General features: G+C 56.6%; 1 protein-coding gene across 1 annotated transcript; it reads right to left on the reverse strand.

The window, feature by feature from the left end:
• Nucleotides 1–807: 807 nt before the first annotated feature.
• On the reverse strand, nt 808–9,071 carry LAIR1 (leukocyte associated immunoglobulin like receptor 1). Its single transcript, XM_054710374.1, has 8 exons — nt 8,938–9,071; nt 8,506–8,541; nt 6,062–6,382; nt 2,310–2,420; nt 2,172–2,214; nt 2,027–2,064; nt 1,775–1,827; nt 808–992 (listed from the first exon to the last, which is right to left on the reverse strand). The coding sequence occupies exons 1-8, from the start codon at nt 8,969–8,971 to the stop codon at nt 846–848; spliced, it is 783 nt and encodes a 260-aa protein (XP_054566349.1). The 5' UTR covers nt 8,972–9,071; the 3' UTR covers nt 808–845.
• Between the last annotated feature and the right edge of the window lie 4,261 nt (nt 9,072–13,332).

The raw sequence follows: 13,332 nt of genomic DNA on the forward strand, positions 1-13,332 counted from the left end.
AGGACATGTCTGGAACCGGCTGGGTGACTGTAGGACTGTAGCTGGGTCTCCGTAAACAGCCCACCAATGGTAGCTGGGTCTCTGGAAACTGCTGGGCACCCGTAGCTGCATCTCTGGAAACTGCTGGACAACTGTAATTGGGTTGCTGGAAACTGCTGGACAACTGTAATTGGGTTGCTAGAAACTGCTGGACAACTGTAATTGGGTTGCTAGAAACTGCTGGACAGCTGTAATTGGGTTGCTAGAAACTGCTGGACAACTGTAATTGGGTTGTTAGAAACTGCTGGACAGCTGTAATTGGGTCGCTAGAAACTGCTGGACAACTGTAATTGGGTTGCTAGAAACTGCTGGACAACTGTAATTGGGTTGCTAGAAACTGCTGGACAGCTGTAATTGGGTCGCTAGAAACTACTGGACAACTGTAATTGGGTTGTTAGAAACTGCTGGACAACTGTAATTGGGTCGCTAGAAACTGCTGGACAACAGTAGCTGGGTCTCTGGAAACAAGTGTTATATGGGTGCTCCAAGGAGCTGGTGGACCTAGGAGGGAACACCTGGTTAACGGACCTCCGAGGTGTTGAGTAGGGGTCCCCAGACTCCAGCTCTCGCCTCCAGGAGAAATGAACAGATGGCTGTCGGTGGGGTGATTCCACAGGGAAGCCCTCTGAGTGGTGCCTCAGGCCTTTGCAAGAGGGACTTGTGTTGGGGGGGGGGGGCGGCCCGGGAGAGGTCAATGGGGGGAAAGGAGACTTATGTAATACTTTTAACAATAAAGAATTTAAATTAGAAAAAAAAAAAAGAAAGAGTGACGTGTGTCTGTAGGTGCAGAGGCCAGGTGTCCCGAGTCAGCGTCTGGGGAGTTCTGCGTATGTGCTGGCAGCAGCTGAGGGCGCCGCGGGCGGTGGGGACACAGCGTGGGCTGCTCTGAGGGTGAGGGCCCGCTGGTCCAGCTGGGCGTATGTCACCTCCTGGGCGTCTCCCGCAGCAGGGCTCTGAGGGAGAGAGCCAGGGTGGGTTAGTGTGTGGGGGGGGAAGGGGGCTGAGGAGAGGGGCTGTGGGAAGGACAGACTATGGTGGCCAGCTTCCACCTGGCCCTGTGGTCCCACCTCCCGAATCTCCATTGTGGAGTTCCCGTCCCCATAGAGTCAGAGTTGGGCTGTGTGACCCGTAGAATGTGACAGACGGGAGGACATGCCACCTGCATGGAGAGGCCTCAAGACACATGGGGCTTCTGCCCTTTCTCCCTGCGGCCCCGCCCTCTGAGGGAGGCGGCTGCCACAGTGAAGCCTACGTGTGGAGGAACGGAGGCCTCCCGCCCTCAGCCTAGGAGGGTGCCATCTTGCATGTGGACCTGCAGCCCCAGTCAAGCCTTCAGATGAATGCAGCCATCATCAGGACAGCAGCTTTGTGAGAGTCCGAGAGCCAGAACCACCCAGCAGATTCAATCTGCTTCCAAATTCCGACCCAAGAAACTGAGATACATATGTGAAGCTGTTCAAGTCAGGGCACCTTGGCCCTGGCTGGTGTGTCTCAGTGGTTAGAGCATTGGCTGCAGACAGAAGGGTCGCAGATTACATCCCCTGCGCTGGTCGAGGTGCATGTGGGAGATAACCAGTCGATGTGTCTCTGTCACATCGATGTTTCTCTCTCTCTCTCTCCCTCCCCTCCACTCTCTTTGAAATATCAATGAAAATATATCCTCAGGTGAGGATTAAAAAAAAAGTTGGGGTACGACGTTGTTAAACAGAAATTAGGGACTAATCCAAGGACTTACTGGGCTCTGCAGCTCCCTCTTTTTCTCAGGAAGTGCACAGACTGTGGCCTCATCTGGGGGGGGGGGGGGGGTGGAGAACAGTGGTCAGTTCTTTGGGGTGAACCTTTGGAGGCAAATTTGCCTGAAACCTCACGGGTTTAGGTCTCAACCTCCAGCTACAACATCCAGTCATCTTGCCCCCTCCCCATTGCTTCCTCAATGGGCTCAATGCCAGTCCCCTTTCCCCAAGCAGTTCCCTCCCTTGTCCCCTACCTGGTCTGCTCCCTGTGATGTCAGCAGCCGGGCTGAGCCTGAGGAGAAAGAACAAGTGAGCACCCCGGGGGCGGGGGGAAGGCGGGGGGCCTGGAGGCAGAGACCTGGGAGGTGGGTCCGTGGGTCATTCTTGGGGGGTCCTCACCTCTCCTGGGGCCTCTGCTCCTCGCCTTTGCTCTGGAGGGACTCTGAGGACAATCAGGGTGTGAATTAGGAGGGAGGCCATCTCCCCAGCACCCCACTCAGCCTTCCCAGGTCACCCCACCCTGACCCTGAGACCTACTGTGTTTTCTCTGATGCTGACGGTGGACTAAGAGGAGGACCAGCAGGAGGAGACAGAGGAGAAAGGCCACGGAGGTCCCAACAAGGATGTAAAGGTGTTCTCTCGACAGGCCTGGGAGAGCAGGGAAGATCGAACCACAGTCTCCGCAGGATGCATGTATGGAGCACCAACTGCATACCATGCATGTACTGGGGGCCTGTCATGTTCACACTGATGTATCTCATCTCCCACATGCCTGGTAGTCCTGTGGCATGGGATCTGCCGGAAGCCAATTCCAGCATGTCATAATTGCAAGAGTTTCATCCAAAGGTTGATGGAACTTGGGGGACTCAACAAGGGCTGAGTCACATATGTTATCATCTGTTGGGAATGGCTAAAGGCATTTCCTCCAAACCTGATTAGCATGATAGTTTGCTGCCAGACAGCTCAGGGCTTCGCAGTCTACATGTCATTGCCTCCTACTGGCCAAACACCTGAACAGCCGTAGGCTATTCCGCAATCTGACAATATCTCCACCGTGCCTTAGGACAATTTGTGTTAATAAAAAGCTAGGGGTCCTGAGACAAGAAGAATGTCGTTTCTTCAGCCCGGCTCCTCTGATCCCCAATGCCTTTCAAAATGACCGTTCGTCTCTGGACTCCTACTTAATCTACACACAGTCTTTCTCCAGATTGCTGAACCCTTCTTAATGCTGGAACAAGAACCCCGGCAGGGACCCAGCATCCCCATTTTACTAAACCCGGGTCCCGAGTGCTGAGGTCCTCTGTCCCCAGGATGTCGACAGAGCTGAGGTGTGACCGACGCCCAAGCCCATTCTTTCCCTTCCCCACGAGGCACGCTCCAGGTCCAGGCCCTCTGTCCCCATCACTCACCACTACTGCCACTGTCCTGTGACTCGTTCCGTGTGTCTCCTAGAAGTGAAGAACCAGGAGGACGTGCGTCTAAGGCCCGAGCTGGACAGAGGAGGCTCTGAGCCTCCAGGTCCCCCCAGGGGGGTCTCCCTACTCCAGGGCCCTCACCTGCTCCCTCCTCGACTGTTCTGCCTGTGGGACTTTCTGAGGGGATGGAAATGCCCTGCATCTGTCCTGTCCAAATTAGTACCCACGTGTCACTGTATTCACTGGCATTTAATTGAAATAAATTTAAAATCCAGATTCTCAGCCCGGCCCGTGTGGCTCAGTGGGTGTCGACCTATGAACCCGGAGGTCACAGGTTCGAATCCCAGTCAGGGCACATGCCCAGGTTGTGGGCTCAATCCCCAATGTGGGGCATGCAGGATGCAGCCGATCAATGATGCTCTCTCATCATGTATGTTTCTCTCTCTCTCTCTCCCTCTTCCTTCCTCTCTGAACTCAATAAAGATATATTTTTTAGAAAAAAGCCAGACCCTCAGCTGCACTAGCCACATTTCCAGGGCTTAGTGGCCACACCTGGCGAAGGGTGCCCTCACTGGATGCAGATAGACCACACCCACTAAGAACAGGAAGTGCTGACCTCCTCCTGGGCCCACCCCCAGGGGGGGGAATCCCCATCCCTGATTTCCTCCTTCTTTCTCACACCAGCCTCTGCTGGGGGTGGGCGGCCCCTCTGGGAGTGAGGAAGCCAAGCCCTGAGGTCCTCCTGCTGCCTGAAGCCCTGCAGTTAGCGGGCGAGTGGATGGAGCACCGGCCCTGGTGTGGGCTTGGCGCATGCGCTGCGCGTCCATCCCGCCTTTACCAGTCAGCTGCTCTGCACATGCGCACAGCGCCGCCCATTTCCCAGGCGATCAGACTGAGGTCCCAGGGCTCATCCACGCACAGGGTGGGAGTCCCCCTGTTTCCTCTCTGGAGCAGCACCCCCGCGTCCTCACATCCCTTCAGAAAGCAGGAGACTTCCCCTGCCTGGTCCTCCCTCCCGGACACCTGGGACAGCCCAGGACCCAGGACCCAGGACCCGCCCACTGTTCCACAGGCCACTGCCTGTCCTTCCCTTTAAGACATTTAGCACAATTTACACTTAGATGTATACGCCATAAGTGCATCATGCATGTACTACGTGTTACATGACCTATTTATAACAAAATTATGAAATTATAATCTAAGTATAGTGGGTGTAAATATATATTTAAAATTATGTGATTTCACTTATACATGTGTAAATTGAACTACATAAATATTTATAAATATAAATTTAAAAGAACTTATACTGTATAAGGTATATAAGACATATAAGATATCAGTTATACATGTTATTGTATAATATATAGTGCATATATATGTTCACATTTGCATATATTGATTGTAGTAATACATGATATAATTTATCATAATGTACTGTATATTCATTTGTAATGTGCTTATTATATTAATCATATTACTTCTATATTTAGGTGTAATGAACTATCTACACTAACATAAATTATAGATGTGAAACTTTACCTTGTAAATTACATATTTATATTTGCACATATAGACATACTAGAGGCCTAGTGCACGAAATTCATGCACTCGGGGCGAGGAGGGGGGTCCCTCAACCGGGCCTGCGTGATTTCCCAGTCTGGGAGCCCTCGGGGGATGTCCGACTGCCATGGAGGTGGGAGAGGCTCCTGCGACCACCGCTGCGCTCGCCAGCCATGAGCCCGGCTTCTGGCTGAGCAGTGCTCCCCTGTGGGAGCGCACTGACCACCAGGGGCGGCTCCTGTGTTGAGCGTCTGCCCCCTGATGGTCAGTGCCCATCATATTAACTGATCATTCTGTTTTCGGTTGATTTGCATATTGGACTTTTACTATATAGGCTATGCATTTGTATTGTTCATTCTAATTAATTCTCCTCATTAGAGTTGGGAGGATGGAGCCTGAGCCCCAGCACAGAGCCCCCCCACCCCTAAAACCCTCCAAGCTGAGGTCTCTACTCACCAGCTGAGGAGAGGGTCGTTGTGTGTGTGATGGGGGTGGAGCTGGGGGTGGAGCTGAGAACTTGGGGGCCTCCTGTGAACAGGGCAGGGGAAGGGCTGATGTTCTGTGGGGGCTGCCTGGGTTCAACCCACTGAACCTGGCCCCCCTCCACCATGAGTGTCCACCCACAGGCCACGTCTGTCCCTCACTCAATCCCAGATGGCGGCTGAGCCATGGGGGGCAGGAGATGAGGGGAGCCTGCTCCACTCTGCTGGGGGTTCACTCCTCTCACCTCCAACCCCAGCACCTCGTGGCCTCACAGCATCAGCAGGGAGCAGCTCCCCTGAGGCTCAGGACATGCGGGGGGGGGGGGGGGTCCCTGATGGACCCTGAGTCCAGGAGGTCTCAGGGGCAGACAACACACAGGGGAGGACAGCTTCATTCCCCAAACACCTCAGAGCACCGTCTCACCTGATCATGCCCCCCACCCGGGACCATGCCACTTGCCCACGGAGGGTGGACCCCAGGGGTCACATTGCCTGGGCCCACAGAACCTGGCCAGGGGAAAGGGCAAGGCACCCCCATCCTGAGAGGAAGGACTCGGGACCCCTTGAAGGGGTCTGTCCCCACCTGGTGGCTGGAAGCTCAGGCCCCACCCAGCCCAGCAGGGACAGCTCTGTGTCCCCACTGAGGCGGGGCTCAGGGTCCAGGCCACCATGGTGTCCAGATGGGACCAGACTCAGGGCCCTGAGCCAGGGGTGAAGGCCGAGGGTCCTGTGTGCAGAGGGAGGGGAGCCCCAGGGCTGGGGGTGAGCAGGAGGGCAGGGAGCCCGAGGACAGAGACGCGGCTGGGACAGGGTGCAGGGCCCTGGGACCCACCTGAGGGCCGAGTGGAGACATCATCCTCCGTCACCTGTAGCTGCACGGGCTCACTGCGCTCAGAATAGCCATACACATGTGCATAGAGGCAGCGGTAACGCCCAGCAGAGTCCTCACTCACCGCGGGGATGTGGAATCTGGCCTCTGTGCCCTGAGAACCATCTTGAGGCTCACTGTTCTGATCAGAGCCTACTTGGCTTCCTTCCTTCTCCAGGCGGAATAACTCAGCCCCAGCTGGGCCCCGGCACACGAAGGTCACAGGCTGTCCCCGGGGGATCACCGGGCCTGGCTGGGCCCTGAGGGAGGGCTTGGGCAGGGCCCCTGGGAGGAAGCAGAGCAGGATCTCAGGCTCCATCATGAGGAAATCTCCAACCTCACACCCCCCGTGGAGGGCTGAGAGTGGGAGGCTCAGGGTGAGTGTGGGAGGCTCAGGGTGAGTGTGGGAGGCACAGGGTGAGTGTGGGAGGCACAGGGTGAGTGTGGGAGGCTCAGGGCTGTGAGTGTGGGAGGCTCACGGCTGAGTGTGGGAGGCTCACGGTGAGTGTGGGGGCTCAGGGTGAGTGTGGGAGGCTCAGGGTGAGTGTGGGAGGCTCAGGGTGAGGGGGGCAGCGCTGACCTCTCAGAGGCAGAGGGGGAGGCCCTGAGCTGAGACCAGAGGGTCAGCGGGGATGAGCCAAGCCGAGCACAGGAGCCCTCAGCCTGGGAGGAGGCCGAAGTCCAGGGGAACAAGGAGTTTGTGGAAGTGACAGAAAGGCTGGGTTCTGAAGGGAACTGAGCCAGAGGGCGTGAGGACAGACAGACCCAGACGAGCGTGCACCTCAATGTTTTATAACAAAAATGCAGAGTTCTGCAACCCTCAACACAGTCCAATTCTAGACCATTTGCACCATCACTTCCCTTTAAAACCACCCTCTCTCCCCTCTAAAGTGACTGAGTTCTCATTCCTACAGTGACTGCCCCACATGACAGGAGGACCCGAGTCGTGGTGACATCATGGGCTTTTCTCAGGGGGACACAGGAGGTGTCACAGCAGCCTGGGGCCCCAGGCACATCTCCCTCCCCCGGGCCACTCTCCAGAGAGACATGCAGGGTTGAAGGGAGGCAGAAGGTGAGGATGAGCAGGTCACTTGTGGTGAGAGGGAGGCAGTAGTCTGAGAGGGTGGTTCTGAGTGTCCACAGCTTGGCTCGGCCAAATGGGAGCGTCTGCAATGGGCTCTAAGGACTAAGTCTGATCCCACAATGCCCTGGGATCTGTTTCTGGTGATTCCAGGAGATTCAAATGCAAAGCCCTCCTGGCAAGTCACCCAAATTAGCCCACTTCACTCCTCTAGCTGGGCGGGGTCTGCAGGCAGCTGGGGAGATTGTGGGGACCAATGGGGCTGCAGGGCTCCATGGGAAGTCTAGTGGGTTTGGGGGTGCAGCTCTAGCCCAGACCTGCACACAGGACCCCAGATTCCAAGGCACGTCCTCTGAGCAGCACTCACTGAGGTTCCCTCTGCATTTCCCACCTCCCTCTCAGCCCATGTCCACTGCCTTGTGATGGAGGCTCCTGAAACCCCAAGTGTGTAAACTGGGCTGGGAGGGGAGGAGAGGGCTCTGGCCCTGAAACAGGAAGAAGGCATCCCAGTTACCCAGTCCCTGAGAGAGACAGAGCTGGCCGAGCCCCAGCACTCATTCCCTCGGTCGCTGCTTCCCTCATTCCTTCAGCCACAGCTTAGCTCCCATTGCTCCCTTTGCAGACGCCTCCTGGTGCCATTGGCCCCACAAACAGGAGGAACTCAGGAGGACCCCTGCCTTCTTGGGCGGAAGGGCAGAGGGAGCGCAGGGCTGAGTGTGGGAGGCTCAGGGTTGAGTGTGGGAGGCTCAGGGCTGAGTGTGGGAGGCTCAGGGTGAGTGTGGGAGGCTCACGGTGAGTGTGGGAGGCTCAGGGTGAGTGTGGGAGGCTCAGGGCTGAGTGTGGGCCCTGAGGGAGGGCCTGGGCAGGGTCCCTGGGAGGAAGCAGAGCAGGATCTCAGGCTCCATCATGAGGAAATCTCCACACCTCACACCCCCCGTGGAGGGCTGAGAGTGGGAGGCTCAGGGTGAGTGTGGGAGGCTCAGGGTGAGTGTGGGAGGCACAGGGTGAGTGTGGGAGGCTCAGGTTGAGTGGGGGAGGTTCAGGTTGAGTGTGGGAGGCTCAGGGTGAGTGTGGGAGGCTCAGGGTGAGTGTGGGAGGCTCAGGGTGAGGGGGGCAGCGCTGACCTCTCAGAGGCAGAGGGGGAGGCCCTGAGCTGAGACCAGAGGGTCAGCGGGGATGAGGGCGTGAGGACAGACAGACCCAGACAAGGAGAGAGGCTCAGGCTCATTCCAGCTGGAGACACACCGGAGAGGACTCTAAGGAAAAGCAATGTTTGGTCTGAACATGAAACTTGAGTGAAAAACCCCATTTGAAAAGGGGGACTCACCCTCCTGCGTGTGGATCATCTGGCCCAGACAGAGCACTGCAAGGGAAGGGCTGGTGAGAACAACGCCCAGCACCCGGGTCCTCCAACGAATGCAATCAGGGGGCCTTCCTGGAGGCAGCGGGCCCGGCCCCGAGAATTCCCAGGCTCCCTCCTCAGCACAATCCTGCTTCCTGCTCTGAGTTTCCAGACAAACCCCCACCCCCTCTTCCAATCAGGTCCTCAGTCAGACCCTGTCCCCACGCCCAGGCACCTGCTTCTGAGACTGACCCTCCCAGGGTCACACTTAGGTCAGGGCCAGAGCTGAGGGGCCAGACCCCCAGGAGGGACCATGAGTCTCCTGGGCTGGAGTCAGGACTGAGCAGGGATGGAGACGCCTCCCCCAGCCCCCACCCCCTCAGTCCCTGGGATGCCGTCCCTCCATCCAGGACTCACCGAGGCCCAGGAGGGTGGAGGGCCGGGGGCTCATGGCCAGCCTGCAGCCTGCGCAGCCCCAGAGTCAGGAGTGGGAGGGCAGAGCCTGCCGCTGGCACAGGGCACAGGATGTGTGGGTCAGGCCGTCCCGTCGTTGCTACATCAACGTCTCTGCCCAAAGGGGAAGATCTCCCTCCAGGCCTTTCCGCTGCTTCCCGCTGGAGACAGGGGAGGGCCGTGGCTTCCCCAACCATCCCCCCTCTAATTCCCCCCCCCTCCCGTCCCCCAGCTGCCATGGATGGGGCTGAGCTCACCCGGGGATGAGCCCCTGAGCGGGGACCTCCCTCTGATCTGCGGGACGAGGCAGAGCGTGGGTTTGCACAGCCACCTGACCAGCGTGGGTTCCAGCGCCCTAATGGACCCTCTGTGCTTGGGCAAGGCGTTACTCCACTCCACGCGGCCATGTCCTCATACTGAAAATGGGAAGCCTGCCCTCTCCCTCCACATATGTGAGGATAGGCCACATTCCCAGCCCGGCCAGCGAGGCTCGGTGGGTGAGCATCAACCTGTGAACCAGGAGGTCAGGGTTCGATTCCCAGTCAGGGCACATGCCCCGGTTACGGGCTCCATCCCCAGTGTGGGCATGCAGGAGGCAGCCGATCCATGATTCCCTCTCATAGTTGATGTTCCCCCCACCCCCTCTCTCTCTCTCTCTCTCTCTCTCTCTCTGAAATCAATCAATAATAAAAAAAAAAAACATATCCTGCTAACAAGAATTATTTTCCCGTCTCCCCCGCCCAGTGGCTCCGGAAAGAGGAGAGGGTAGGGTGACCCGTGGGCAAATGTAAACTCCTAAAGGGATGGAAGGGTCAGGAGAGACACTGGGAGCTGGGCCTGGGGGTGGGGCCGCCTGGGGTCCCCCTGGGCGCTGGGAGAAAGGGCGGGGCCAGGGGTGGGGGACGGGTTCGTGCCCTGCAATGGCAATTCTATTGCAATCGAAGTGCACCCAGTTAACACTGCGCACTTTAAACTTACACAACGTTCTATGCCAATTGCATCTCAGTTTTAAGAAGAGAGATGTTTGCATCAGAACGCTTGGCATATTGAAACACCCCGGCGTGGGCCCCACGCTGAGCGGCCCTCCTCCGGGCACTGCGATGGGGTCATGACCCCCCATGGACAGACCGGCGGGCACTGCCCGTGGACCCGGGCCCACCTGCCTGCTGCAGCCCTGGGTCTGGCCCTCACGCACAGAGCAGCTCCGCAGAGCTCGAGGAGTCCTGCTTCCTTTTTGTAAAATAGACTTTTATTGCTTTCAGAGAGGAAGCGAGAGGGAGAGATCCATGATGAGAGGGAGTCAGGGATCGGCTGCCTCCTGCACGCCCCGCACTGGGGATGGAGCCCGCAACCCGGGCAGGTGCCCTTGACCGGGAATCCAACTGTGACCTCCTGGTTCATGGGGTCGGCGCTCAACCCCTGAGCAAAGACCCTGTTTCTGAGCGTTCCCCAATGGCAGTGTCTGCGGTGGGCTCCCAGGACAGGGTCTGGTCCCACAAGGCCCAGGGGTCTGTGTCTTGGCGATTCCAGGAGACGCACACGCAAAGCCCCACCCACCCCACCTCCCCCCAGTCATCCGGATGAGCCGCTCCTCCCCACGGCACCCTTCTGCTGGGAGAACCTGAGTGCCCAGCGCCCCGCCCGGAAAGCAACCACCCTGGGGCTGGGATGGGGGGGGGGGGGTGGACTCACCCACTTGCGTCCGGGTCCCCGGCCTCGATGGAACCAGGAAGGAGGACCTCACCACCGCGCACCCGCCTGGGTCTGAGGCCCAGGCTCCAGCGCCGCCTGCACTGGGCGGTGCGCGGCTCGCTTCCCACGGGCTCCCACCTGCAAGGCCCCGTGCTCAGGGCAGGGTTTTCCAGCAGCTCCCCCTCCTTCCTGCGTCTCCCTGATTCCCGGAGACACACAGACCCCGGCTGGGCGTGGGGGGTGCAAAACGCTTGGGCTGCCCCCAACCAAGGCAGGAGCCAGCGCCGCGGACAAGCGCGCAGGATGTGGTGTGCCCGCGGCTTCAGCAGAAATCGCACCTCAGGAAGCGGCTTCGCCCCGCATCCTGGGCGAGTCCCTGAGCCTCCCCGGGGTCGGGCCCAGCAAGGCGCCCCGCTTCCTGAACGGGAGCCCTGGGCCCTGCGAGGCACCTCCTCTCCCTCCTCTTCAGGGCCTCACTGGGGGCAGCTCAGTCCCAGCCCGTCTCCCACAGGGGCACGGGGTGGTCTTATCACGTGATGAACTCCTATCCACACTTAATTTTTTAAAATACATTTTATTTATTTTTTACAGAGCGGACGGGAGAGGGATAGAGAGTTAGAAACATCGATGAGAGAGAAACATCGAGCAGCTGCCTCCTGCACACCCCCCACTGGGGATGTGCCCGCAACCAAGGTACATGCCCTTGACCGGAATCGAACCCGGGTCCCTTCAGTCTGCAGGCCGACGCTCTATCCTCTGAGCCAAACCGGTTAGGGCAACACTTAATTTTAAAAAAAAAAATAGATTTTTATTGATTTCAGAGAGGAAGGGAGAGGGAGAGAGAGATAGAAACTTCAATGTTGAGAGAGAATCATGGATCGGCTGCCTCCTGCACACTGGGGATCGAGCCCGCAACCCGGGCAGGTGCCCTGACCGGGAATTGAACTGTGACCTCCTGGTTCATAGGTCAATGTTCAACCACTGAGACACGCCGGCTGGGCAACACTTAAATTTTTATTTATTTTTTGCCCAGTGGGTGTTGCAAGCTTGATTGACGGGCAGGAGGCAGCCAATCAATGATTCTTTCTCATCATTGATGCTTCTGTCTATCCCTCTTTCTCTCTCTCTTCCTCTCTCTGAAATCTATTTAAAAATATTTTTTAAAAGCTTAATTTTTTAAACTCCCCTCCTTTCCTTAACTAGACGGTCTTATTACAGCCTACACTATTTCTTTACCGATGAAACAGGAAGTGTGTTATTCTTGCGGAATAAAATAAAAATTACAGCTCACAGGTTCAGTTGGTTACCGGGCAATGGGCCCATTACCGCCACGAAGCCAATACGCAGAGGTTGAGTCTTTTGTGAACTTTGATTAATCAGGTAGCCGGCACGCTTCCCTGGCCGGTGTGGCTCAGTGGATAGAGCGTGAGCTTGCAGACCAAAGGGTCCCGGGTTCGATTCCGGTCAAGGGCATGTACCTCTGTTGCAGGTCCTCCCTCCCCCGCCCTGGTTGGGGCTCGTGCAGGCAGGAGGCAACCAATCGATGTGTTTCCCTCACATCGATGGTTCTCTGTCTTTCCCGCTCTCTTCCGCTCTCCCTAAAAATCAATGGGAGAATGTCCTCGGGTCAGGATTTACACAAGAAAGAACCAGGGACCTCTTGGTTCATGGGTTGATGCTCAACCACTGAGATACACCGGCCAAGCTGAATGTCTTAGTACATATTTCTCAATGAGCATATAATAGCATATATGTGCATTTCTGCTGGAATACACTGAGTGGCCCGATTATTACGATCTCTGAATGCATAATAATCGGGCCACTCTGTGTATGTGTGTGTGTGTGTGTGTGTGTGTGTGTGTGTATTTGTGGCCCGGTGCATGAATTCGTGCATGGGTGGGGTCCAGCCAGCCTGGCCAAGAGGTGGGGACATGGGTGGTTGGCTGGCCTTCCTGCTTGTCGAACTCCTGGTCGAGGGAACAATTTGCCCATTAGCCTTTTATTCTATAGGATGTACACTGAGTGGCCAGATTATTATGCGTTCAGTGTAGATCTAATAGCAGCATCGATATTAACAATAAAAAGGTAGAGCAGCATTATTCACAATAGCTAAGATTTGGAAACAGCCCAAGTGCCCCCCAGCAGATGGGTGGATGAAAAAGCTGTGGTGCATTTACACCATGGAATACTATGCAGCAGTAAAAAAGAAGGATCTCTTACCCTGTGAGACAGCATGGAGGGACCTGGAGAGCATCATGCCAAGTGAAATAAGCCAATCAGAGGAAGACGAGCATCACATGACCTCACTCATATGTGGAATCTAATGAATAAAATGAACGGATGCACAAAATAGGTCCAAGGCATGGATGCATGGGACAGACGGACGGATCCCAGGGGGGAGGCGGTCGGGGGATGGGAAGAGATTAACCAAAGAACTTGTATACATACATGCATAGCCCATAGACACACACAAGAGTCCTGGGGTGGGGCAGGGGCTGGGTGGAGGGAGCAAAGGGAGGGGAAATGGGGGACATCTGTAACAGTGTCAACAATAAAAAATAAAGCCCTGGCCGGTGTGGCTCAGCATCGTTGTATGCCCTGGAAGGTAATGGGTTCAATCCCCAGTCAGGACACACACCCAGGTTTCGGGTTCGATCCCCAGTCTGG

Source organism: Eptesicus fuscus, chromosome 21 (assembly GCF_027574615.1).
Source record: "Eptesicus fuscus isolate TK198812 chromosome 21, DD_ASM_mEF_20220401, whole genome shotgun sequence".
Lineage (NCBI taxonomy): Eukaryota > Metazoa > Chordata > Mammalia > Chiroptera > Vespertilionidae > Eptesicus > Eptesicus fuscus.